Source organism: Coregonus clupeaformis, chromosome 27 (assembly GCF_020615455.1).
Source record: "Coregonus clupeaformis isolate EN_2021a chromosome 27, ASM2061545v1, whole genome shotgun sequence".
Lineage (NCBI taxonomy): Eukaryota > Metazoa > Chordata > Actinopteri > Salmoniformes > Salmonidae > Coregonus > Coregonus clupeaformis.
The window spans coordinates 37,081,392-37,107,841 of record NC_059218.1 but is presented as its reverse complement, the minus strand read 5'-3'; the positions used below and the strand labels follow the sequence as shown (position 1 = coordinate 37,107,841).

At 43.4% G+C, this 26,450-nt stretch overlaps 1 protein-coding gene across 3 annotated transcripts; it reads left to right on the top strand.

Annotated features, from left to right (window-relative positions):
- The first annotated feature begins 4,118 nt into the window (after window positions 1–4,118).
- LOC121542001 (zinc finger and SCAN domain-containing protein 2) lies at window positions 4,119–25,873 on the top strand. 3 transcript variants are annotated; one of them, XM_041851421.2, is made up of 5 exons: window positions 4,122–4,559; window positions 14,389–14,458; window positions 14,552–14,655; window positions 24,297–24,443; window positions 25,058–25,873. In XM_041851421.2, exons 1-5 carry the CDS (start codon window positions 4,367–4,369, stop codon window positions 25,717–25,719), a joined length of 1,176 nt encoding a protein of 391 aa, XP_041707355.2. In that variant the 5' UTR covers window positions 4,122–4,366; the 3' UTR covers window positions 25,720–25,873. The 3 variants fall into 3 exon arrangements, with proteins under 3 accessions (XP_045064116.1, XP_041707356.2, XP_041707355.2); XM_045208181.1 differs by lacking the exon at window positions 25,058–25,873 and having other exon boundaries at window positions 4,119–4,559; window positions 24,297–24,667; XM_041851422.2 differs by lacking the exons at window positions 14,389–14,458; window positions 14,552–14,655 and having other exon boundaries at window positions 4,121–4,559.
- The last annotated feature ends 577 nt before the right edge of the window (window positions 25,874–26,450 follow it).

The following is a 26,450-nucleotide window of genomic DNA, read 5'->3' as shown; positions in this document are numbered from 1 at the left end:
GATCTATTTTGGTTTCATCTGACCATATGCCATTCTCCCAATCCTCTTCTGGATCATCCAAATGCACTCTAGCAAACTTCAGACGGGCCTGGACATGTACTGGCTTAAGCAGGGGGACACGTCTGGCACTGCAGGATTTGAGTCCCTGGCGGCGTAGTGTGTTACTGATGGTAGGCTTTGTTACTTTGGTCCCAGCTCTCTGCAGGTCATTCACTAGGTCCCCCCGTGTGGTTCTGGGATTTTTGCTCACCGTTCTTGTGATCATTTTGACCCCACAGGGTGAGATCTTGAGTGGAGCCCCAGATCGAGGGAGATTATCAGTGGTCTTGTATGTCTTCCATTTCCTAATAATTGCTCCCCACAGTTGATTTCTTCAAACCAAGCTGCTTACCTATTGCAGATTCAGTCTTCCCAGCCTGGTGCAGGTCTACAATTTTGTTTCTGGTGTCCTTTGACAGCTCTTTGGTCTTGGCCATAGTGGAGTTTGGAGTGTGACTGTTTGAGGTTGTGGACAGGTGTCTTTTATACTGATAACAAGTTCAAACAGGTGCCATTAATACAGGTAACGAGTGGAGGACAGAGGAGCCTCTTAAAGAATAAGTTACAGGTCTGTGAGAGCCAGAAATCTTGCTTGTTTGTAGGTGACCAAATACTTATTTTCCACCATAATTTGCAAATAAATTCATTAAAAATCCTACAATGTGATTTTCTGGATTTTCTTTTCTTAATTTGTCTGTCATAGTTGACGTGTACCTATGATGAAAATTACAGGCCTCTCTCATCTTTTAAGTGGGAGAACTTGCACAATTGGTGGCTGACTAAATACTTTTTTTCCCCACTGTATGCACTCACTAACTGTAAGTTGCTCTGGATAAGAGCGTCTGCTAAATGACTAAAATGTAATGTAAATATTGTGGAGTAACTACAATGTTGTTGATCCATCCTCAATTTTGCCCTATCACAGCCATTGAACTCTGTAACTGTTTTAAAGTCACCATTGGCCTCATGGTGAAATCACTGAGCAGTTTCCTTCCTCTCCGGCAACTGAGTTAGGAAGGACACCTGTATCTTTGTAGTGACTGGGTGTATTGATACACCATCCAAAGTGTAATTATAACTTCACTATGCTCAAAGGGATGTAGCCTATAGGCTTCACAGACAAGTAACATAAGTAAACAAAACATATGCCATTCTATTCTTTTGAAAAAACATTTTTATTAGTCTTATAATGTTTCTTAGGACCTGCCTAAAATGAATTAATAATGGATTTCTTTAATGGTGTATATTCAATGGATTTATTAAAAAAAGACATCCACCCACATCGACCCACGTCTATTCGCACTGCTAAACTTACAGGCAACATACTGTAAAGTTTGTCTGTAAAAGGTATAAGTAGTTTTTCTCAAAGTTGCCACGCGCATCCACTTACATCAGTACATACACTCAGCGGCCAGTTTATTAGGAACACCCATCTAGTACTGGGTCGAACCCTTTGCCTCCAGAACTGCCTGAATACTTTGGCGCATGGCGTTCAATGGTCGCTCAATTGGTGTCAAGGGACCTAACGTGTGCCAGGAAAACATTCCCCACACCAAGTACACCACTGCCACCAGCCTGTACCGTTGACACCAGGCAGGATGGGTCCATGGAGTCATTATTTTTACGCCAAATCCTGACTCTGCCATTAGCATGACGGAACAGGGATTCGTCGGACCAGGCAAAGTTTTTCCACTCTTCAATTGTCCAGTGTTGGTAATCGCGTGTGTTCCCACTGGAGCTGTTTCTTCTTGGTTCTAGCTGATAGGAGTGGAACCTGGTGTGGTCGTCTGCTGCAATAGCCCATCCGTGACAAGGATCGACGAGTTGTGCGTTCTGAGATGCCATTCTGCACACCACTGTTGTACTAACCGTTATTTGTCTGTTTGTGGCCCGCCTGTTAGCTTGCACGATTCTTGCCATTCTCCTTCATTTTTTGTTTGTTGCACCATTCTCGGTAAACCCTAGACACAGCCGTGTGTGAAAAGCCCAGGAGGGCGGACGTTTCTAAGATAATGGATCCGGAGCGCCTGGCATCGACAATCATACCACGCTCAAAGTCGCTTAGGTTACTTGTTTTGCCCATTCTAACGTTCAATTGAGCAGTAACTGAATGCCTCGATGCCTGTCTGCCTGCTTCATATAGCAAGCCACAGCTACATGACTCACTGTTTGAGAGATGGCGGAAGTGGATGCTGAGTTCGAGTCGAGCAAAGTTGGTGAAGAATGTCCTGAATGGACAACATTAGTGTTGAAAAATCGAACAAAAAGGAAATTGTCTAAAATTGGAGTGGAGGATACGTGTATGAACAATAATTAATCGTTTCATGTTGGGATGCGTTTGTTGCGTAAGGGTGCATATGCGGGAGACCCGTTTGAGGTGTCAAATTGTGAATATATGCGCTGGTCTATCAAAGTGACCAGGAGTGGTCTTATTTTGATTAATTGTATTTCTGAAGAGCAGAGGAAGATTGCAGTGGGCCTCAAAATAATCTGGACAACAGAAGTATTGTGTTTTGAACTTCGGAGTAGAGCACCCGTCAAAGGAGTCATCTCAGGGGTGACGACGGATGTTCAGGTTGAATACCTGAAGAGAATTCCTGGTGTGGTTGGTGCCCGGCGTCTGACCAACTGGGTGAATGGAGAAAAAGAAGATAGTCTGTCGGTCCTGTTTTCTTTAAAAGAGCACCTACAGTACCTACACATGTGGCCCCAAACCACTGCAGTGTAAAAAAAAAAAAAAAAGTAGGACGGATTATACAGAAGTAAGGTGTGTAGAAGGACGACAGTGTTGCAATTGTGGTGGGGATCATGACCCCAAGTTCCTGGAGTGCCCTGTAAGGGTGAAGGAGATTGAGGTGGCAAAACTTAGAGCGGTCAATCAAATCTCCTATGTGGAGGTGATTAAAAGAGTTGAGAAAACAAGTGACACTAGTGAAGATATGGTATTAGATGCACCACAACCTGTAGTAAATGTTAGCTGCCAGTCAAAAGACTGTGATAAAAAGGTGGATTTTGTGGTGTGGGAAATTATTCTCTTACATTTTAGATGTGCTGTTAGCTTAGAAAGAATCCATTAATGATTAAACATAATAGGTTTGTGCTGTACTGATATAGATTGTTTAATATAACAAGCTGTGATTAATGTGGGGAACTGTTAGGGGGTAGGGTGAGATAAGGCTTGTGACACACACACACACTGCCTCTTTGTTAAACCGCTCAAGGACAAACTGTGTCTGGGGTTGCTGACTCGAGACAAGTTGTGGAGATAACAACTAATGCCTGGCAACAGTGAAGCGCCAAGGGGCTGGGACCAGCCTGTGCGCCAACGATAGGCTGAGTAAGTCTAAACCACACTCAGTCTCTACTCTGATAGGCCTGCTTGGAGCAGGAACTCTCTCTGTCAGAGTATTTAAAGAAGAACATAACAATGGCTCAGTTCTCTGACTGCCCTGCGTGGTTTTTCAGTGGACCCGTATATACGAACATCATATTTACCATTCAAGTGTCTGCATTAATTAAAATACTAGTCTATTTTAGAAGACGTGTATTGACCTCTTTTTGTTCCTATACCAGATTTGAATTGACGCAACTTGACAGTGGCATTCATTGCCACAGTTATAAACTCAAGTCTCAAAGAAGTCAAAGAAACTGGACATTATTGTGGCTGAGGCAGAAAGGTTTTTGGGACAGTGTAGGGTTCAGATCTGTTTTATTTTTAACAGAAACGTTGTTTGATTTAGTTAACTTAATTTTTTGTCGGTAGTTTGTTCCGTTTCTCTATTTCCATCCCACACAGTAGAGGTCTGGATGTATACCAAATTGTGCAAACGCCAATATACTATAGAAGAAGATGACTCACCGTCTGTAGGAGTGATCCATTTTCGTGAACAGTGTGGTGTATCTAATAAATTGGCCTAACCACTGAGTTTATGTAATAGCCTAAACATTACGAAACTTCCATTCAATCAAATAAGCCTCACGTAATTCGACAATCTCTCATAGACCTCCATACAACAACAAAAAAGAACTTGTCTCACGTGGACAGATTTTGGGCAGAGTAAATCCTCTCGCTTCGCCTCTTCCTCTCTGATTACCTTGAAAACAACGGTCGGACATCTTGGACGCAGTCTCCAGTTCTTGATGTTATACCTCAGTGGTCGGTTCAGTAGCTAGTGCTTTGCTAGTGCTTTGAAAACGTCATCCGAGACTCGGAGCTCCGGTATCACGAGTCCCATCACGAAGCCTTTAGCTCGACCGAACATAGCACAGACCATCAAATATATTTAGGTACTTCCTAGTGTATTTGTGTAGCTAGTTAGCAACAACAATGAGAAACTGCTGTGCGGTGAATTGTGCTAATCGAGGTGGTCAGGGCTGGAGATTCTTCACTATACCAAGAGGATCTCATCCCTTCCAAAAGAATAGAAGACGGTTGTGGCTGCAAGCCATAAAACGAGTGGATTGGGGCCCTGATGGTCTGAGGGGTGATTATAGCTTGTGTGGAGCTCATTTCATCTCTGGTAAGTGTGTTCGGGCTGGTTAGCAAATGCTAATACGTTCGCTAGTTAAAGCTACAATCACATAATCAATAAAAATAACAAAGCGAAATCCCGCCTTTGTTTCGCTAAAAAGTTAGGGGATGGGGTTTGAGAAATGTATCCAACCACTTAAATTCACGTGTGTGTCGTGAACAACAATAGTGGATTCGGCGGTTCGCCTTTAAAATAAAAGTACCTCCCTGTTAACTGATGCAAACGGATAGAAATTGAGGAATCATCACACAATTGTACTAGATAAAACTAAACATGGGTTGGAATGTTTTTATATAAATTCAACAAAAGAGAACTAGTTAATTTGACACACATCAAAATCTTTGAAATCGCATTGTGGATGTATTAGACTAAGTAATTGAGTTGTGGGCATACTTCTCTTGCAATGTGTACAACCTTAACCCATTTCATGGACCCAAGATCCATAGGTATCAGCCTACTCAGTGACACCCACAAATATTAGTGTAGTAGCTCTTCTTGTGGGACTTGAGTACATGCAGTGATTTTTTTTTTTACTTTTCCAGTTGAAAAGCAATATCCCAAGTAATTTATAAATACAGTAAAGTACACTCACTAAAGGGTAAATAAATGTTTTGAGCAAAATAGTTTTTTTTCAACGAGTTGGGCAGGGGTAGGCAACCCTGTTCCTGGAGTGCGGCAGGTACTGCAGGATATTGTTCTAACTAGGCACCACACCTGACCAACTGAGCTAATTGATCAGTTCAGTGATTGCCTAAATTGAACACACCTGGTGTTCCAGGTTGGGTAAATCAAAACATCAATTGCCTGCGGCACTCCAGGACCAGGGTTTCCTACCCATGGAGTAGGGCATTCAGAGGAAGGCCCAAAAAATTATCGAAGACTCCAGTCACCCAAGTCATAGACTGTTCTCTCTGCTACCGCACAGCAAGCGGTACCGGAGCGCTAAGTCTAGGACCAAAAGGCTCCTTAACAGCTTCTAGCCCCAAGCCATAAGACTGCTGAACAATTAATGGACAACCAGACTATTTACATTGACCCCCCCCCCCCTTTTGTTTTTACACTGCTGCTACTCGCTGTTTATTATCTATGCATAGTCTCTTTACCCCTCCCTACATGTACAAATTACCTGGACTAACCTGTACCCTCACACATTGACTTGGTACCAGTACCCCCTGTATATAGCCTCGTTATTGTATTGTATTACTTTATTTTTATTTTTTTTACTTTAGTTTATTTAGTAAATATTTTCTTAACTGAACTGCATTCTTGGTTAAGGGCTTGTAAGTAAGCATTTCACAGTAAGGTCTACACCTATTGTACACTTCTCAAAAAAATTAAGGGAACACTAAAATAACACATCCTAGATCTGAATGAATGAAAATCTTATTAAATACTTTTTTCTTTACATAGTTGAATGTGCTGACAACAAAATCACACAAAAATTATCAATGGAAATCAAATGTATCAACCCATGGAGGTCTGGATTTTGAGTCACCCTCAAAATTAAAGTGGAAAACCACACTACAGGCTGATCCAACTTTGATGTAATGTCCTTAAAACAAGTCAAAATGAGGCTCAGTAGTGTGTGTGGCCTCCACGTGCCTGTATGACCTCCCTACAACGCCTGGGCATGCTCCTGATGAGGTGGCAGATGGTCTCCTGAGGGATCTCCTCCCAGACCTGGACTAAAGCATCCGCCAACTCCTGGACAGTGTGGTGCAACGTGGCGTTGGTGGATGGAGCGAGACATGATGTCCCAGATGTGCTCAATTGGATTCAGGTCTGGGGAACGGGCGGGCCAGTCCATAGCATCAATGCCTTCCTCTTGCAGGAACTGCTGACACACTCCAGCCACATGAGGTCTAGCATTGTCTTGCATTAGGAGGAACCCAGGGCCAACCGCACCAGCATATGGTCTCACAAGGGGTCTGAGGATCTCATCTCGGTACTTAATGGCAGTCAGGCTACCTCTGGCGAGCACATGGAGGGCTGTGCGGCCCCCCAAAGAAATGCCACCCCACACCATGACTGACCCACCGCCAAACCGGTCATGCTGGAGGATGTTGCAGGCAGCAGAACGTTCTCCACGGCGTCTCCAGACTCTGTCACGTATGTCACATGTGCTCAGTGTGAACCTGCTTTCATCTGTGAAGAGCACAGGGCGCCAGTGGCGAATTTGCCAATCTTGGTGTTCTCTGGCAAATGCCAAACGTCCTGCACGGTGTTGGGCTGTAAGCACAACCCCCACCTGTGGACGTCGGGCCCTCATACCACCCTCATGGAGTCTGTTTCTGACCGTTTGAGCAGACACATGCACATTTTGCAGGGCTCTGGCAGTGCTCCTCCTGCTCCTCCTTGCACAAAGGCGGAGGTAGCAGTCCTGCTGCTGGGTTGTTGCCCTCCTACGGCCTCCTCCACGTCTCCTGATGTACTGGCCTGTCTCCTGGTAGCGCCTCCATGCTCTGGACACTACGCTGACAGACACAGCAAACCTTCTTGCCACAGCTCGCATTGATGTGCCATCCTGGATGAGCTGCACTACCTGAGCCACTTGTGTGGGTTGTAGACTCTGTCTCATACTACCACTAGAGTGAAAGCACCGCCAGCATTCAAAAGTGACCAAAACATCAGCCAGGAAGCATAGGAACTGAGAAGTGGTCTGTGGTCACCACCTGCAAAACCAGTCCTTTATTGGGGGTGTCTTGCTAATTGCCTATAATTTCCACCTGTTGTCTATTCCATTTGCACAACAGCATGTGAAATTTATTGTCAATCAGTGTTGCTTCCTAAACAACAGCGCCGGAGAAGATGGCTGCCGTTTTACAGCCCTCTAACCAATTGTACTATTATGTGTGTTTTTCCGCGTTATTTGTAATTTATTTTGTACATAATGTTTATGCCATCGTCTCTTATAACCAAAAAGAGCTTCTGGATATCAGGACAGCGATTACTCACCTCGCATTGGACCGAAGACTTTTTCTTCAACGAGTCGGACGCGAAGGATATTCTACAGACACCCGGCAAGGCCCAGATCCCCGTCATTCGCCTGAGGAAGAGACGGAGATATCGTGGACGTAGGGTCGGGGGTGCCTTGTAAGATCCGGCGGGCGGCGAGTAAACTGCCTCTCCCATCAATACTATTAGCCAACGTTCAATCTTTTGAGAATAAAATTGACGATTTAAGATTACGGTTATCCTACCAACGGGACATTAAAAACTGTAATATCTTATGTTTCACGGAGTCGTGGCTGAACGACAACAATGATACCATTCAGCTAGCAGGCTACACGCTACATCGGCAGGACAGAACGGCTGGCTCCGGTAAGACAAAGGGTGGCGGTCTCTGTATATTTGTAAACAACAGCTGGTGTACAAAATCAAATACTAAGGAAGTCTCGAGGTTTTGCTCGCCTGAGGTAGAGTATCTTATGATAAGCTGTAGACCACACTATTTACCAAGAGAGTTTTCAGCTATATTTTTTCATAGCTGTCTATTTACCACCACAAACCAATGCTGGCATTAAGATTGCACTGAATGAGTTGTACAAGGCCATTAATCAACAGGAAAACGCTCATCCAGATGCAGCGCTCCTAGTGGCCGGGGACTTTAATGCAGGGAAACTTAAATCCGTTCTACCTAATTTCTACCAGCATGTCAAATGTGCAACCAGAGGGAAAAAACTCTAGACCACCTTTACTCCACACACAGAGACGCATACAAAGCTCTCCCTCGCCCTCCATTTGGCAAATCTGACCATAACTCTATCCTCCTGATTCCTGCTTATAAGCAAAAACTGAAGCAGGAAGCACCAGTGATTCGGTTAATAAAAAGTGGTCAGATGACGCAGATGCCAAGCTACAGGACTGTTTTGCTAGCACAGACTGGAACATGTTCGGGATTCTTCAGACAGCATTGAGGAGTACACCACATCAGTCACTGGCTTCATCAATAAGTGCATCGATGATGTCGTCCCCCACAGTGACCGTACGTACATACCCCAACCAGAAGCCATGGATTACAGGCAACATCCGCACTGAGCTAAAGGGTAGAGCTGCCGCTTTCAAGGAACGGGACTCTAACCCGGAAGCTTATAAGAAATCCCGCTATGACCTCCGGCGAACCATCAAACAGGCAAAGAGTCAATACAGGTCTAAGATTGAATCATACTACACTGGCTCTGACGCTCGTCGGATGTGGCAGGGCTTGAAAACTATTACAGACTACAAAGGGAAGCACAGCCGCGAGCTGCCCAGTGACACAAGCCTACCAGACAGGCTAAACCACTTCTATGCTCGCTTCGAGGCAAGCAACACTGAAGCATGCATGAGAGCACCAGCTGTTCCGGACGACTATGTGATCACGCTCTCCGTAGCCGATGTGAGTAAGACTTTTAAGCAAGTCAACATTCACAAGGCCGCTGGGCCAGACGGATTACCAGGGCGTGTACTCCGAGCATGTGCTGACCAACTGGCAAGTGTCTTCACTGACATTTTCAACATGTCCCTGACCGAGTCTGTAATACCAACATGTTTCAAGCAGACCACCATAGTCCCCGTGCCCAAGAACTCTAAGATAACCTGCCTAAATGACTACCGACCCGTAGCACTGACGTCTGTAGCCATGAAGTGCTTTGAAAGACTGGTCATGGCTCACATCAACAGCATAATCCCAGAAACCCTAGACCCACTCCAATTTGCATACCGCCCCAACAGATCCACAGATGATGCAATCTCTATCGCACTCCACACTGCCCTTTCCCACCTGGACAAGAGGAACACCTACGTGAGAATGCTATTCATTGACTACAGCTCAGCATTCAACACCATAGTGCCCTCTAAGCTCATCACTAAGCTAAGGATCCTGGGACTAAACACCTCCCTCTGCAACTGGATCCTGGACTTCCTGACGGGCCGCCCCCAGGTGGTAAGGGGTAGGTAACAACACATCTGCCACACTGATCCCTCAACACGGGGGCCCCTCAGGGGTGCGTGCTCAGTCCCCTCCTGTACTCTCTGTTCACCCATGACTGCATGGCCAGGCACGACTCCAACACCATCATTAAGTTTGCCGACGACACAACAGTGGTAGGCCTGATCACCGACAACGATGAGACAGCCTATAGGGAGGAGGTCAGAGATCTGGCCGTGGTGGTGCCAGGACAACAACCTCTCCCTCAACGTGACCAAGACAAAGGAGATGATTGTGGACTACAGGAAAAAAAAGAGGACTGAGCACGCCCCATTCTCATCGACGGGGCTGTAGTGGAACAGGTTGAGAGCTTCAAGTTCCTTGGTGTCCACATCACCAACGAACTATCATGGTCCAAGCACACCAAGACAGTCGTGAAGAGGGCACGACAAAGCCTATTCCCCTCAGGAGACTAAAAAGATTTGGCATGGGTCCTCAGATCCTCAAAAAATTCTACAGCTGCACCATCGAGAGCATCCTGACTGGTTGCATCACCGCCTGGTATGGCAACTGCTTGGCCTCTGACCGCAAGGCACTACAGAGGGTAGTGCGTACGGCCCAGTACATCACTGGGGCAAAGCTCCCTGCCATCCAAGACCTCTATACCAGGCGGTGTCAGAGGAAGGCCCTCAAAATTGTCAAAGACTCCAGCCACCCTAGTCATAGACTGTTCTCTCTGCTACCGCACGGCAAGCGGTACCGGAGTGCCAAGTCTAGGTCCAAAAGGCTTCTCAACAGCTTCTACCCACAAGCCATAAGACTCCTGAACAGCTAATCATGGCTACCCGGACTATTTGCACTGCCCCCCACCCCATCCTTTTTACGCTGCTGCTACTCTGTTAAGTATTTATGCATAGTCACTTTAACTCTACCCACATGTACATATTACCTCAACTACCTCAACTAGCCGGTGCCCCCGCACATTGACTCTGCACCGTACCCCCCTGTATATATAGCCTCCCTACTGTCACTTTATTTTACTTCTGCTCTTTGTTTTTCTCAACACTTTTTTTGTTGTTGTTTAATTCTTACTTTTTTTTTTTGTTTAAAATAAACGCACTGTTGGTTAAGGGCTGTAAGTAAGCATTTCACTGTAATGTCTGCACTTGTTGTATTCGGCGCATGTGACCAATAAAATTTGATTTGATTTGATTTGACAGTTTGATTTCACAGAAGTGTGATTGACTAAGAGAAAGCAAGACACAGAGAATATGACGTCCATCTGAGTAAAGGGTCTGAATACTTATGTAAATGTTATATTTCAGTTTTTTATTTTGAATACATTTGCAAACATTTCTAAATACCTGTTTTTGCTTTGTTATTATGGGGTAGATTGATGAGAGGGGGGGGGGACGATTTAATCCATTTTAGAATAGCGCTGTAACGTAACAATGTGGAAAAAGTAAAGGGGCCTTGCTTCATCGCGCTCTAGCGACTCCTTGTGGAGGGCAGGGCGCCTGCAGGCTGACCTCAGTCGTCAGGTGAATGGTGTTTCCTCCAACACATTGGTGCGGCTGGCTTCTGGGTTAAGCGGGCAGGTGTTAAGAAGTGAGGACGCATGACTCGACCTTCGCCTCCCGAGCCCGTTGGGGAGTTGTAGCGATGAGACAAGATCGAAATTGGGGAGAAAAAAGAGGCTATAAAAATTAATAAAACACATATGGAAAAATACCTGTTTTAAAATGTCTACAAATCAATTGAACAGGTCAGGGTTCCATAGCCCCAGGCATAAACTGGATCAGCAGCACGACCAGGTGGACTGGGGACGGGGATAGCCAGGAGTCATCAGGCCAGCCAGGTGGTCCTGAGGCATAGTCCTAGGGCTCAGGTCCTCCGCTAGGGGCGAGAGATGGGAGAATTAGAGGGGGCATGGGGGGGGGGACACTGTAGCCCCGTCCGACAATACCCCCTGACAGGGCCAGCCAGGCAGGATGTAACTACATCCACCACCCACTTTGCCAAAGCACTGCCCTCACATCACCTGAGGGATAGGCTGATACCCCATTTCATGGACCCAAGATCCATAGGTAAGGCTTTACATTGCAATATGAATGTCCAATACATACAATGGACTGACTGGGAAGGTGATTTCCCACAGTTACGACGATAATATTTGTGAATTGTTTCAGGAAACTAGGCGTATGTCGCACGTCACTACTTCACAGGAGCAGCATTTGAACATTTTATTTTTATCAAAATGCGTTGTTTGGCAGAAATGCCTTCTGGAACATGTGAACTTTCATGTGCCTTAATAACAAACTTGTATTCCATCCATAGTTATGAATAAAATTGTTAAATTACGAGCCTAGTTGGTTTAGCCATGGAAAAAGACAGGAACCTTCCCGCTAGCCATGGTTGGCTGAGATAATGTATGGGCTGGACATGCCGGGACATGAGTTTGGATTGGTCTGCCATGTAACACGCCTATGTCTATAACGTGAGCTGTTCAGTATGTGTTGACAGTCCTTTATACCGCGCCGTTTTTGAAAGATATAACGTTAACCATCGAGAACTACATACGTTTTGCTACTTTTCTCAACAACATTGATACCCTGAATTTAGCAGGCGCTATCGACAGACCAGGAGGAAAAAGTGATGGGCTACTTTCTGCACACGCCACGGTCAGTGTGAACCAGAGTGACTTGACACAACGCTGGCCAAACAAGTAGCTACAAACAAAACGGAGTTAAATGGTTCCTGTTTGCCGTGAAGCTTTCATCCATGTATACGGGTAAGAGTCTAGCTACATTTCCCAGATAAAAGTTTCTAATTTAGTCCGAAAGTTGTTTTTTATTGCAAGTTAAAGTGTACTGTTAGTTAGCAAACGTTAGCTTGAAGGCTCGCTAGCTAACGTTACGTGTATGATCTGTGTAGTAATATTATTTGAATCAGAAAACCATTTGCATTGCTAGATATAGCCTAATGTTAGCTAACTAAAATTAAACCTAGTTTGTTAGCTTTAGCTACCTGCAGATTCATACTACAGCTATGACAATGTTTGTATTGGTAGTAGTATGAGTTGGGGTTATGCCGGTTCGTTGTTTAGCTAGCTTTCTAGCTACCTACCTTAAATGTAAATGTCTAAACAAAAGTCTCCACTTCAGCCGGATTATTACATGACCCATCAAATTAGCAGGTGTGTCTGGGGGTTATTACGGCCATCGATTGTATATCCTGAACATGTGTACATGTCTAGACAATAGTGATCCATCCACTTAACTAGATGTGTGTGAGGGGTGATTATAGCATTTCCTTCACATGACCCATGAATTTAGACAAGTGTGTCGGGTAAGTGTCATCTAATAACGATAAAATATTTAGAACATATTTTTATCTGGACACTTTCTGTGTTTGATATTGCTACTATGCAAGTACTATCACTGTACCGTTTACACCTTCTGTATCCTGTGCATGTGACAAATACATTTAGATTTTTATTTTAATTTTTTATTGCCATTTAGCAGACGCTTTTATCCAAAGCGACTTACAGTCATGCGTGCATAAATTTTTGTGTATGGGTGGTCCCGGGGATCGAACCCACTACCTTGGCGTTACAAGCGCCGTGCTCTACCAGCTGAGCTATATCCAATATTTTATTGGATATAGCATGTGTTTACCACATTTTTACATTTTACATTTTAGTCATTTAGCAGACGCTCTTATCCAGAGCTACTTAGTTAGTGAATACATTATTTTTTTTTTCATACTGGCCCCCGTGGCGGGCCTCACATGTGAATCCTTAAAGAGATGGGTTGGGCTAAGGCTTAAGAGGGTGTGAACGATGCTGAATGGGTGTAGACAAAGAAGAGCTCTCCAGTAGGTGTACCAAAACATTCAAGGGCCATTTTCTCAAAAGTGGGGTTACAAGTTTATCAACTTTCAAAGCAGAATTACTTTGTTCTTCAACTGCAGTGTATGTTTCTAGCTCTGAGTCTCTACTTTTATCCAATGTAAAAAACACAATTTCAAATGTTGCTACATAAGACCGAATCGAGAAGACCGAATCGAGAAGACCGAATCGAGAAGACCGAATCGAGAAGACCGAATCGAGAAGACCGAATCGAGAAGACCGAATCGAGAAGACCGAATCGAGAAGACCGAATCGAGAAGACCGAATCGAGAAGACCGAATCGAGGTGGTCAGTCATATTTGTCTAAACTCTTTAAAATTGTAATCTGTGGGTCTCACAAAGTAGGCTGATACCCCATTTCATGGACCCAAGATCCATAGGTAAGGCTGTACATTGCAATATGAATGTCCAATACACTCAATAGACTGACTGGGAAGGTGATTTCCAAAAATGTTGAGGCTATAAAGTGTGTTTCTATTTACTTGGTTTCCAAACATTGGAGTAAAACAAGCTTATATTTTGGGTTCTGATGTGGTACGACAGTTAAACTAAGCTCCTGAGGCATTTATAAGTTACTGCTATCTTCAAGAATCAGTGGGTATATATCATTCATTTATAAGTCTAAAAATTGATGTAGCAACTAAGGATTCTAGCTTTAAAGGGATAATTAACTCAATTTACAAAATAACATATTGGTTTCCATACCCTGCAATGGACAAGGTATGACAGCAATTCAATTATTTAGTTTTGTTTACCACGCCACTGTTTCCAAATGCGAACTGTTTAGCATTTGTGGTACATCCAACGCAAGTCAATGGTACCGATATGATCTTCTTCTTTTTTTACCTACACAATCAATTCTAGATACTTAAGGATGATTTTGTACATAGTTTAGCAAGCCAAGATAAAATAACCTTCTAGTAAGTCAGATAAGCTTGCTAGCATTGTTAGCCTACTTGCCAGTCCATTCGCTAATCACAATACTTCTTTACAACCAGGAGAACCTTCTATGGACTATGACAGCCCCGATTTTGTTCCATCAATATTTCCCCAAGGCAAACAGACAAGGTATGTTTGTATTCATTACATTTCGTGTTTACCATTTTAAATGCATTTTCATAAAATTGCTAATTCTCACTTGAACTCTACTGTGGTCCCTAGAAACTCAACAAAGACAAGACGCAGTAAAGTCCAGTCTAACGGCAGTGCTGTTGCCATGGAAAGTCCAGACACAGAGGTTGATGTCCTTCCTGAATGTGCTGAAGGTAGACACAGTTATATTAGTTTTCGGTTTTTAAACAACTAATTGACAGACGTCGGTTCAATTATTTTAATTTAATTTAGTTCGATTTTTTTCTTCTTCTGTGAGCTCAATACGTACATCGCACAGTTTCTTTAGAGATAAATAAGATCAAGCCTGAACTGCGCAATGTAGTAGGGAGTTGTAGTTTCCAACAGGCCAATATTCTACATAGTTTAGTGCATAAAAAGTGGTAGTTCACTACAATGACCAGAATCCATTGCGCATCTAGTCGTCCAGTCTGTTTCTTTTACAACTGCTACTACGGAATAGAGAAGAGTGCAGCTGTTGCTTCGCGAGGTATCTCTACCTGAAAATACATGATCTAAGTGATTGATAGTTGGTATTCAGCAGCATAAAAGTATGCCTTATTGACTTTGTAGAACTACAAAATTGTGATTTTGTCAGACAGCAGCTCTATAGAGAAGAGATGATGATGACTTGGAATGAAATGATAGTCATCAAATAAAACAAATGTAATATACACAACAACGAAAATATTTTATTAAAGATGATTAATGTGAATAAATTATGGTTAACAAGTGATAAGCAGTAATGGGCAGTCACTACCATCATGAGACTTTTATGAATTGTTTTATTCTGCGTTTAGTGTAGTGCATTTAATGTAAAAAAAGAAATATATATTTTTAAAAAATGAAAATCGTGATATTTTAAGAATCTAACTGAAACCGAACAAAAGCACTAATTGCTCAGCACTATAAGGCATCCATATCTTCTGTCCTTTCTGACAACGTAAAGACACACACACACACTGGGTTTCAGACAAGTTTTCTCATGGGGCAATGTAAGACTATCCTCCCACCGCAGTCCTAGTGCATTTCCCCCAAAACCCCATGGTTTCCTGGTTTGGGATGGGCAAAAAATCAGAACTCATCACGAGGCGCCACAGTGGCTTGCTGCTCTTTCTACCCACATCCACACCCACACGTGCAGTCAGAGCCGGCCCTTGCCTTTTGGGGGCCCTAGCCTTTTGGGGGCCCTTGCCTTTTGGGGGCCCTACGCAAAATGTTGTTGCGAGCAAAACATTTTAGCGGCTCCTCTCTTGACAGCAGATACTTTGTTTTAGTTCTAGAGTTAATTTCCTGCAATTCTACACATTTTTCCATGGGGCGTAGAGACAATGTTGCAGTTTCAAAGCATGTTTGCGGCAATTCTACGGAGATAAGATTTTGCAATTTTATAACATATTTCATACCATTCTACACATTTTGTCATGGGGGGGAGAGAAATGTTTGCAGTTTTTTATATGATGTGAGAGTGACTAACTAAATCAATCCCGGTTGGTAATTCGACCATCAAGTTTAGATAGCTGGCCGCTAGACCAATCTCACATGGGCTAATTGAGTGACTGTCAGTGACTGACATAACAAGAGAAAAACTGCTGATGCACAACCACATTTTCGAAATTACACCTTGTGTATTCTAACACTCAACAGTAAGTAGAGACCCGACTGAGTTCCTAAAAAAAGGAAATAAATAAAATAAACAAACTGAGCAATCAGGGGGTGAAGGGCCTTGGTCAGACCAAGAACCCGATGGTCACTCTGACAGAGCTCCAGAGTTCCTCTGGAGATGAGAGAACCTTCCAGAAGGACAACCATCTCTGCAGCACTCCACCAATCAGGCCTTTATGTTACAGTGGTGAGACGGAAGCCACTCCTCAGTAAAAGGCACATGACAGCCCGCTTGGAGTTTGCCAAAAGGCACCTAAAGGACTCTCAGACCATGAGAAACAAGATTCTCTGGTCTGATGAAACCAAGATTGAACTCTTTGGCCTGAATGCTAAGCGTCACTTCTGAAAGAAACCTGGCACCATCCCTATGGTGACGCATGGTGGTGGCAATGTCATGCTGTGGGGATGTTTTTCTGTGGCAGGGACTAGGAGACTAGTCAGGATCGAGGGAAAGATGAACGGAGCAAAGTACAGAGAGATCCTTGACGAAAACCTGCTTCAGAGCGCTCAGAACCTCAGACTGGGGCAAAGGTTCACCTTCCAACAAGACAACAACCCTAAGCACACAGCCTAGACAATCCAGGAGTGGCTTCGGGATACGTCTCTGAATGTCCTTGAGTGGCCCAGACAGAGGCCGTACTTGAACCCGATCAAATAACTCTGGAGAGACCCATCCAACCTGACAGAGCTTGAGAGGATCTGCAGAGAAGAATGAGAGAAACCCCCAAATTCAGGTGTGCCAAACTTGTAGCGTCATACCCAAGAAGACTCGAGGCTGTAATCGCTGCCAAAGATGCATCAACAAAGTACTGAGTAAAGGGTCTGAATAAATATGTAAATGTGATATGTCCGTTTTTTGTTTTTGTTTATAAATTTGCAAACATTTCTAAAAACCTGTTTTTTCTTTGTGATTATGGGGTATTATGTGTAGACTGATGAGGGGGGAAAAAACTATTTAATCAATTTTAGAATAAGGCTGTAACGTAACAAAATGTGGAAAAAGTCAAGGGGTCTGAATACTTTCTAATGCACTGTACATATGAAATGAGTAAAACAGTATGTAAAAATTATTAAAGTGACCAGTGTCCCATGTCTAATTACAGTGGGGAAAAAAAGTATTTAGTCAGCCACCAATTGTGCAAGTTCTCCCACTTAAAAAGATGAGAGAGGCCTGTAATTTTCATCATAGGTACACGTCAACTATGACAGACAAAATGACAAAAAAATATCCAGAAAATCACATTGTAGGATTTTTTATGAATTTATTTGCAAATTATGGTGGAAAATAAGTATTTGGTCATCTACAAACAAGCAAGATTTCTGGCTCTCACAGACCTGTAACTTCTTCTTTAAGAGGCTCCTCTGTCCTCCACTCGTTACCTGTATTAATGGCACCTGTTTGAACTTGTTATCAGTATAAAAGACACCTGTCCACAACCTCACAGTCACAATCCAAACTCCACTATGGCCAAGACCAAAGAGCTGTCAAAGGACACCAGAAACAAAATTGTAGACCTGCACCAGGCTGGGAAGACTGAATCTGCAATAGGTAAGCAGCTTGGTTTGAAGAAATCAACTGTGGGAGCAATTATTAGGAAATGGAAGACATACAAGACCACTGATAATCTCCCTCGATCTTGATCTCACCCCGTGGGGTCAAAATGATCACAAGAACGGTGAGCAAAAATCCCAGAACTACACGGGGGGACCTAGTGAATGACCTGCAGAGAGCTGGGACCAAAGTAACAAAGCCTACCATCAGTAACACACTACGCCGCCAGGGACTCAAATCCTGCAGTGCAAGACGTGTCCCCTTGCTTAAGCCAGTACATGTCCAGGCCCGTCTGAAGTTTGCTAGAGTGCATTTGGATGATCCAGAAGAGGATTGGGAGAATGTCATATGGTCAGATGAAACCAAAATATAACTTTTTGGTAAAAACTCAACTCGTCGTGTTTGGAGGACAAAGAATGCTGAGTTGCATCCAAAGAACACCATACCTACTGTGAAGCATGGGGTGGAAACATCATGCTTTGGGGCTGTTTTTCTGCAAAGGGACCAGGACGACTGATCCGTGTAAAGGAAAGAATGAATGGGGCCATGTATCGTGAGATTTTGAGTGAAAACCTCCTTCCATCAGCAAGGGCATTGAAGATGAAACGTGGCTGGGTCTTTCAGCATGACAATGATCCCAAACACACCGCCCGGGCAACGAAGGAGTGGCTTCGTAAGAAGCATTTCAAGGTCCTGGAGTGGCCTAGCCTGTCTCCAGATCTCAACCCCATAGAAAATCTTTGGCGGGAGTTGAAAGTCCGTGTTGCCCAGCGACAGCCCCAAAACATCATTGCTCTAGAGGAGATCTGCATGGAGGAATGGGCCAAAATACCAGCAACAGTGTGTGAAAACCTTGTGAAGACTTACAGAAAACGTTTGACCTGTGTCATTGCCAACAAAGGGTATATAACAAAGTATTGAGAAACTTTTGTTATTGACCAAATACTTATTTTCCACCATAATTTGCAAATAAATTCATTAAAAATCCTACAATGTGATTTTCTGGATATTTTTTTCTCATTTTGTCTGTCATAGTTGACGTGTACCTATGATGAAAATTACAGGCCTCTCTCATCTTTTTAAGTGGGAGAACTTGCACAATTGGTGGCTGACTAAATACTTTTTTTCCCCACTGTACATAGGGCAGCAGCCTGTAAGGAGCATGTTAGAATAAGCAGGTGGTAGCCGGCTAGTGACAGTGACTAAAGTTTAGGGCAGGGTACTGGGTGGAGGCCGGCTAGTGATGGCTATTTAACAATCTGATGGCCTTGAGATAGAAGCTGTTTTTCAGTCTCTCGGTCCCAGCTTTGATGCACCTCTACTGACCTCGCCTTCTGGATGATAGCGGGGTGAACAGGCCGTGGCTTGGGTGCGTGATGATGTTTTTGGGTTTCCTGTGACATCGGGTGCTGTAGATGTCCTGGAGGGCAGGCAGACCACACCACCCTCTGGAGAGCCCTGCGATTGCGGACAGTGCAGTTGCCCTACCAGGTGTTGATACAGCCCGACAGGATGCTCTCAATGGTGCATCTGTAAAAGTTTGAGGGTCTTAGGGGCCAAGACACATTTCTTCAGCCTCCTGAGGTTACAATTAAAATTTTAAAATTTTTTTTTTTTAAAGTGGTTATCCCACTGGCTATAAGGTGAATGCACCTATTTGTAAGTCGCTCTGGATAAGAGCGTCTGCTAAATGACGTAAATGTAAATAGTGGAGGTGTTTCCTACCTTCACCACCGGGGGGTGGCCCGTCAGGAAGTCCAGGACCCAGTTGCACAGGGCAGAGTTCAGACACAGGGCAGAGTTCAGACCCAGGGCCCGAGCTAAATGATGAGCTCTGAGGCTACTATGGTGTTGAAGGCTGAGCTTTAGTCAATGAACAACATTCTTACATGGGTATTCCTCTTGTCCAGATGGGATAGGGCAGTGCGATTGCATTGTCTGTGGATCTATTGGGGCGGTATGCAAATTGCAGTGGGTCTAGGGAGTCAGGGATCTGGTAAGGTGGAGGTGATATGATCCTTAACTAGCCTCTCAAAGCACTTCATGATGACTGAAGTAAGTGCTATGGGGTGATAGTCATTAGTTCAGTTGCTTTCCTGGGTACAGGAACAATGGTGGACATCTTGAAGCAAGTGGGGACAGCAGACTCCAGCCAGCTGGTCTGTGCATGCTCCGAGGACGCGGCTAGGGATGCCGTCTGGGCCGGCAGCCTTGCGAGGGTTAACACTCTTAAATGACTTACTCATGTCGGCCACGGAGAACGAGAGCCCATAGTCCTCGGGAGCGGCCCCATCGGTGGCACTGTGTTATCCTCAAAGCGGGCGAAGAAGGTGTTTAGTTTGTGCGGCAGCAAGACGTCGGTAACCGCGACGTGGCTTGTTTTCCCTTTGTAATCTGTGATTGTTTGGAGTCCCTGCCACATATGTCTTGTGTCTGAGCTGCTGAATTGCGACTCCACTTTCTCTTTACTAACGTTTTGCCTGTTTGTTTGCCTTATGGAGGGCATAACTGGACTGTTTGTATTCAACCATATTCCCAGTCACCTTGCCGTGGTTAAATTGCGGTGGTTCGCGCTCTCAGTTTTGTGCGAATGCTGCCATCAACCACGTTTTTTATTTACTTTTTATAGCTTGGGTAGGTTTTAATCGTCAAAGTGGGAGCAACATCCCCTATACACTTCCTCACCGTGTCAGTGTGTACGTCAATGTTATTCTCAGAGGCAACCCGGAACATATCCCAGTCCGCGTGATCAAAACAATCTTGAAGCATGGATTCCGATTGGTCAGACCAGCTTTGAATAGACCTTAGCACCAGCACTTCCTTTTTGAGTTTGAGGAGCAGAATGGAGTCATGATCTGATTTTCCGAAGGGAGGGCGGGGGAGGGACTTGTAGCCATCCCGGAAGGGGAACATAACAATGGTCGAGTTTTTGAAGCGCAAGTACTACAGGCAATGTGTTGATAGAACTTCGGGGTATCGGCTTGAGTGGGAATGTACACGGCTGTGTCGATAACCGAAGAGAATTCTCTTGGGAGGTAATACGGACAACATTTGGTTGAGGTATTGTAGGTCAGGTGAACAAAAGGACTTGAGTTCCTGTACGTTACCACAATCACACCATGAGTAGTTAATCATGAAACATACACCTCCCCCTTTCTTCTTCCCGGAGAGTTCTTTATTCCTATCTGCACTATGTACTGCGAACCCAGCTGGCTGTATGGACAGGGACAGTATATCCGGAGAGCCATGATTCCGTGAAGCAGAGTATGTTACAGTCCCTGATGTCTCTCTGGAAGGAGATCCTCGCCCTGAGCTTGTCTACTGTATTGTCCAGGGACTGTACATTAGCGAGTAATATACTCGGGATAGTTGAGTGACTGTCAGTGACTGACATAACAGCAGAAAAACTGCTGATGCACAACCGAATTTCGAAATGACACTTTGTGTATTGTACTATTCGAACCATTTTGATAGTTTAAGTAGAAATTGTGCAACAATATTGAACTTTAAAATCCTGTTATATGGAATGAATTGCCCTTTCAAATAGACCACATGGAACATTTGATCAATCCGTTTTTTATATGAACAAAGACAAATTCATCATTTTGACATAACCCTCTGTGCACCCTCTGTGACTTCTAGGAAGGTTTTAACCCTCTTAACTCAAGGTTTCACCGTTGTAAAGCCCTAGTTATTTTGTTGCTTTGAAAAATACTTTTCTGAAGATTATTTATTTCATGTGATTAGTAAATTATTTAAAGGTGGAATCCGCAAGGTGGAATCCCCCCCCCATAGGTTGGTGTTTCAGGGGTTGGTCCTATGCTGCTCTGGGCTGGCCGCCTGGGCAAGGTGTGTCTTGGCGCTAACTCCCGGCCACTCAAATGACGTTGCTAGAGAGAGAGGAAGTGGCAAGTAACTTTCTAAAGCCGCTAAAGATAAATACAGCAGATGCAGCCATCAAGCTAACTTGCTGCACTCGCCTCTCAGTTCCTGGCTTGTGTGTTGCTGTTATCACTCACCCTCGTGAGACTTCTGCTTCAGAAAATAAAGATGCTCATGTTCGCAAGCAATCTTTCATAATTTCATGTCACTGTCATGTCTGTAAAAAAAACTAAGTTGAGCAAATAATGTTGTCACCCTGCAAAAAATGAATATTTGGCTATTTTGCCCGGTTTTGACATTGTACATGATGCATTGTCATACTCATCTTTGTGACAGATCTTCTCTACTATAATTAGCTAGCTAATAACACAAACAAAAAAAACAAAAAACATTTTTTGTGGAATGTTTCCTAGCAATAAATGTACAAAGAAATGGTAGTACGCTTATTTGCCAGTTGTGTTTATTATAATAACTTAAACATTTAGCCACAATGTGATTTTCATTTATGTACCCGTCTAGCTAGCTAGTTAGCTATAGATGCGGTGACGAGGTCAATGGAACACAGACCGTGGGGGAAAAGGACGCCTGTTCGGCACACATTCAACAAATCTGATCTAACAAAGTGGATATTCGTCAAATCTGTATTGTAACAAGCCCACAATGTAGTAACTAAAGTCTGATTTTGATATATTTGGGTGTTTTCGCTGCATAACATTTAAAGTTTTTTAGAAGTGAAATGCAAACTCCCATGCGTATAAGCTGGTATCATAGCTAGCATACAGAAATTGGTGGTGGTAGTCAGTCATTTTGAACAATAATGCAGTAGATTGGTGACGATAACATGAACATGTATTGGGGTTAGGGCTGTCCCCGACTAAAGAAAAAACTTGGTCGACCGAAAGTCGTCGTCTTTCGACCAATCGATTGGTCTAAATGTTTAAACATGTATTTTTCCATATAAAGTATAAACACACCCTATGTGTTTTAATAAAATCAACTATATGCATTGAGCTTGTCTGATGCTTTAAGCTTACTGTTTGATGAAGTAAGACACAAATGACTGAAGAGGGAGCCAGATCTCTAGATAACCAGAAGAAAATAAACCTAATCCAACCATTCTCCTCCCGCTCCTTCTGGCTTTCGCAGATTCTGCCGTTACTCTCCTGAGGTTGCCATTAATAGGCTACACGAGGAGTCGGCAACCTTTTCTCATGTGGATTGCCAATTTATCTTACCATTTCTACAGATCTGCGTGCCAGTTATGGTTTTCATATGCACATTTCCGTGGAACAGTTTCATTTAATTTATAATATCTTCATATCTCAAAATCATTGTCATTATTGTCAAACAAGATTATATCCAAATGTCAATGAAAATTATACAAACCTAAAAAGTAACTTCTATTGCCAACTATGTAAAAATAGCCTACATAAAGCCAACAAATAAAAACATTGCAGCCTGCAGGTAGAAAATATCCTATAAATCACATTGGCTACGCATGGCCTGTCTGCAACGAACTTGAAACATTGTATAAATATTCTGGGCCCTCAGTTTCCTGCGCTAGTGAGTTCAGTAAAGACACAGCTGTAGGCTATTTTTGCAAGGGATAAGAAGCAGTGCTTGCTTGACTTGGGTCCACAAAAAAATGATGACTTTGGCCAGATCTAGATGATTTTTTGGCTGCGTCCACAGCATCCACAGCCTTTTGTACCATTGCTCAAAGCACTGAACCCAGAAGCTGCAGCTGCTCTGTGGATGAAACTTTGTTGCGTCCCAGTCTTTTGTGTGTAGTGTGAAATCATGATCAAAGTTATTGATAGTAGGATACAGTAGAGAACTTGAAGGTATTTACATCAAGTACTATAAAAATGTTGACCTCCCTTTGGCCATCCTTGTTGAGCTGGGCAGGTCTTGTCTTTTGTGAAGGTTGTAGTCGATGGCAGCCAAAAGAGTTCTAGCAACACACATGGGTGGAAAGAAGGAACATCTCTTGGCTGCGTACATGAGCAGATTGTTCTGGAAGGAATCGAGCTCTGCGGTTGATCTGTGAAAATATACTAATTCAACACATATCAAATATGTTAAACAAATATAATTTTAAACTTTTTGCCTAAAATGTGTATTAGTGGGAATTGAGTATGTAATGAAGTAATACCCAATAAATTGAAACGATTAATTACCCAATATGACGACTTTGTACATACCGAAAATTCAGGTATTTGGTAATGTCCTTTTAGCCATCTCTTGTTCAGCACAATCTCAGTCAGGGCCAGCCAGTCTTTGGAATGAGGGTCCTCCAGACTGCTGTTTACATTGTCCCAACATCCGGCTGTGCTCGTTGACAACATCGGTCCGGATGATAAATAACATTGTGGCTGCTACAAGTTAGGTAGTCTAACTAGTCTTTGAGGAGCTGGCTTGGCTACTGCAGCTCTCTCTCGCTCTTGTCCACTCCCCTGCCATCTCACACACACTGGCCCCTCCCCCGCAGCAGCAGCAAAGCTGCTCGGTCTCTCCCGATGTGCAAAGGTAAAAACAAATAAAATAATTCAGTTTAAAATAAAATTGGGGGGGGGGGGAATCCCAATATTCGACTAGTGAAATTATTTCACACGCCCATCCCAAGTTTGAGCCCTGCTTTGGTAGTTTCCCCTCAAACACGACACTAGCTAAGTAAACTTTTTTTTTTCTCAACAGAGCTGCATGGTCCTGACTGTTACCATAGTGACCAGAGCACGCCAGATCCAAAGATGAAGATGGAGGATGAAAGTCAGACGCTGGACCTTAATGTCAAAATCAAAGAAGAAGATGTGGAGGAAGAGGTGGATCATTTTATGTATCGAAGTGAGTATCAGTATTAGTATCAGATTCAGTATTAGGCCAGTTGGGATAAATAACAATACCGAGCGAGGAGTTGCTTTTTGAGGTTGGTTTCGGTTGAAAAAAATGTATAATCACAGTTTTCCGATTTTAAATATGAATTTGTATGAACATTGTAGTTTATTCAAATAACAAAAATAGGACAGCCCTCCGATGAATAAACTTAAATAAACATTTTTTTTTATTGACGCACGAATGTTTCTGTCCTGTTTTTGATCTTTTGGATTATATACGAAGATTCAGCACCCGATCTAAGTTTATGTAAGGTGGAGTCGAGCACATTGTTTCCTTTCATAATAGTTAATTACCGTGTTTTCTGCACTGAACTAGGTTGAATATTTGCCTATTGAAAACTACAACTCTCTACAGCGTGATATGATTTCTCTCTAGAGAACTACATGGAATTCAAGTAATTGATCCGATGTCGGTCAATTAGTTGTTTAATAATAAAACAATTTAAAAAACATTTTGGCTAATCGCTCAGCACTAACAAATAAGGTGTCATTCAGAAAGAGATGGTGAACAGGAAATCAATTGTATTATTCTTCATTGACGCTTGTTCTGTTTATATTCTGGAGTTCTGACAGAAGAAAAGAAAGAGGAAATGTGGGAGTGTCCTCAGCCTGGTACCTTGGGTCCGGACTGTAACCATAGTGACCAGAGCAAGCCGGATCCAAAGATGGAGTCAGTCAAGATGGAGGATGAAAGTCAGACGCTGGAGCTGACTGTTAAAATCAAAGGAGAAGAAGAGGAGGAAACATACGGCACTGAATGTGGCAAGACCTCTTTGGCAACAAGGAATCAGCTCACACCCACTGGAGAGAAGTCTTACCATTGCTCTGACTGTGGGAAGAGTTTCAGTCAAAGTTCAAACTTAAAACAGCATCAGAGAACACACACAGGGGAGAAATCTCATAGCTGTTCTGACTGTGGAAAGAGCTTCAGTCATAAGGGGAGTTTGGTATACCATCAGAGAATACATACAGGGGAGAAGCCTTTTAACTGCTCTGACTGTGGGAAATGTTTCAGTCAAAAGGGGAGTTTGTTATACCATCAGAGAATACATACAGGGGAGAAACCTTATAGCTGTTCTGACTGTGGGAAAAGTTTCACGCAAAAGGGGAGTATGGTACAACATCAGAGAACACATACAGGGGAGAAATCCTATAGCTGCTCTGACTGTGGGAAGAGTTTTACTGCATCCTCTACTCTAAAGAACCACCAGCGTAAAACACACTAGAGAGAAGCATTACCATTGCACTGACTGTGGGAAGAGCTTCAATCGAAATCAAAACTTCTCACAACATCAGAGAACACATAGTGTGTTGAATGCATTTGCTGATTGTTTTGGTTGTGTTTCAGATGATTTTGTGCCCAATAGAAATGAATGGTAAATAATGTATTGTGTCATTTTGGAGTCACCTTTTATTGTAAATAAAAATAGTAGAATATGTTTCTAAACACTTCTACAAAAAATGTCTGCAGCATTGAAGGTCCCCAAGAACACAGTGGCCTCCATCATTCTTAAATGGAAGAACATTGGAACCACCAAGACTCTTTTTCTAGAGCTGGCCTGATGAAACCAAGATTGAACTTTTTGCCTGAATGCCAAGCGTCACGTCTGGAAGAAACCTGGCACCATCCCTACGGTGAAGCATGGTGGTGGCAGTATCATGCTGTGGGGATGTTTTTCAGCAGCAGGGACTGGGAGACTAGTCAGGATTGAGGAAAAGATGAACGGCGCAAAGTACAGAGAGATCCTTGATGAAAACCTGCTCCAGAGCTCTCAGGACCTCAGACTGGGGCGAAGGTTCACCTTCAAACAGGACAATAACCCTAAGCACACAGCCAAGACAACGCAGGAGTGGCTTCGGGACAAGTATCTGAATGTCCTTGAGTGGCCCAGCCAGAGCCCAGACTTGAACCCGATCGAACATCTCTGAAGAGACCTTAAAATAGCTGTGCCGCAAC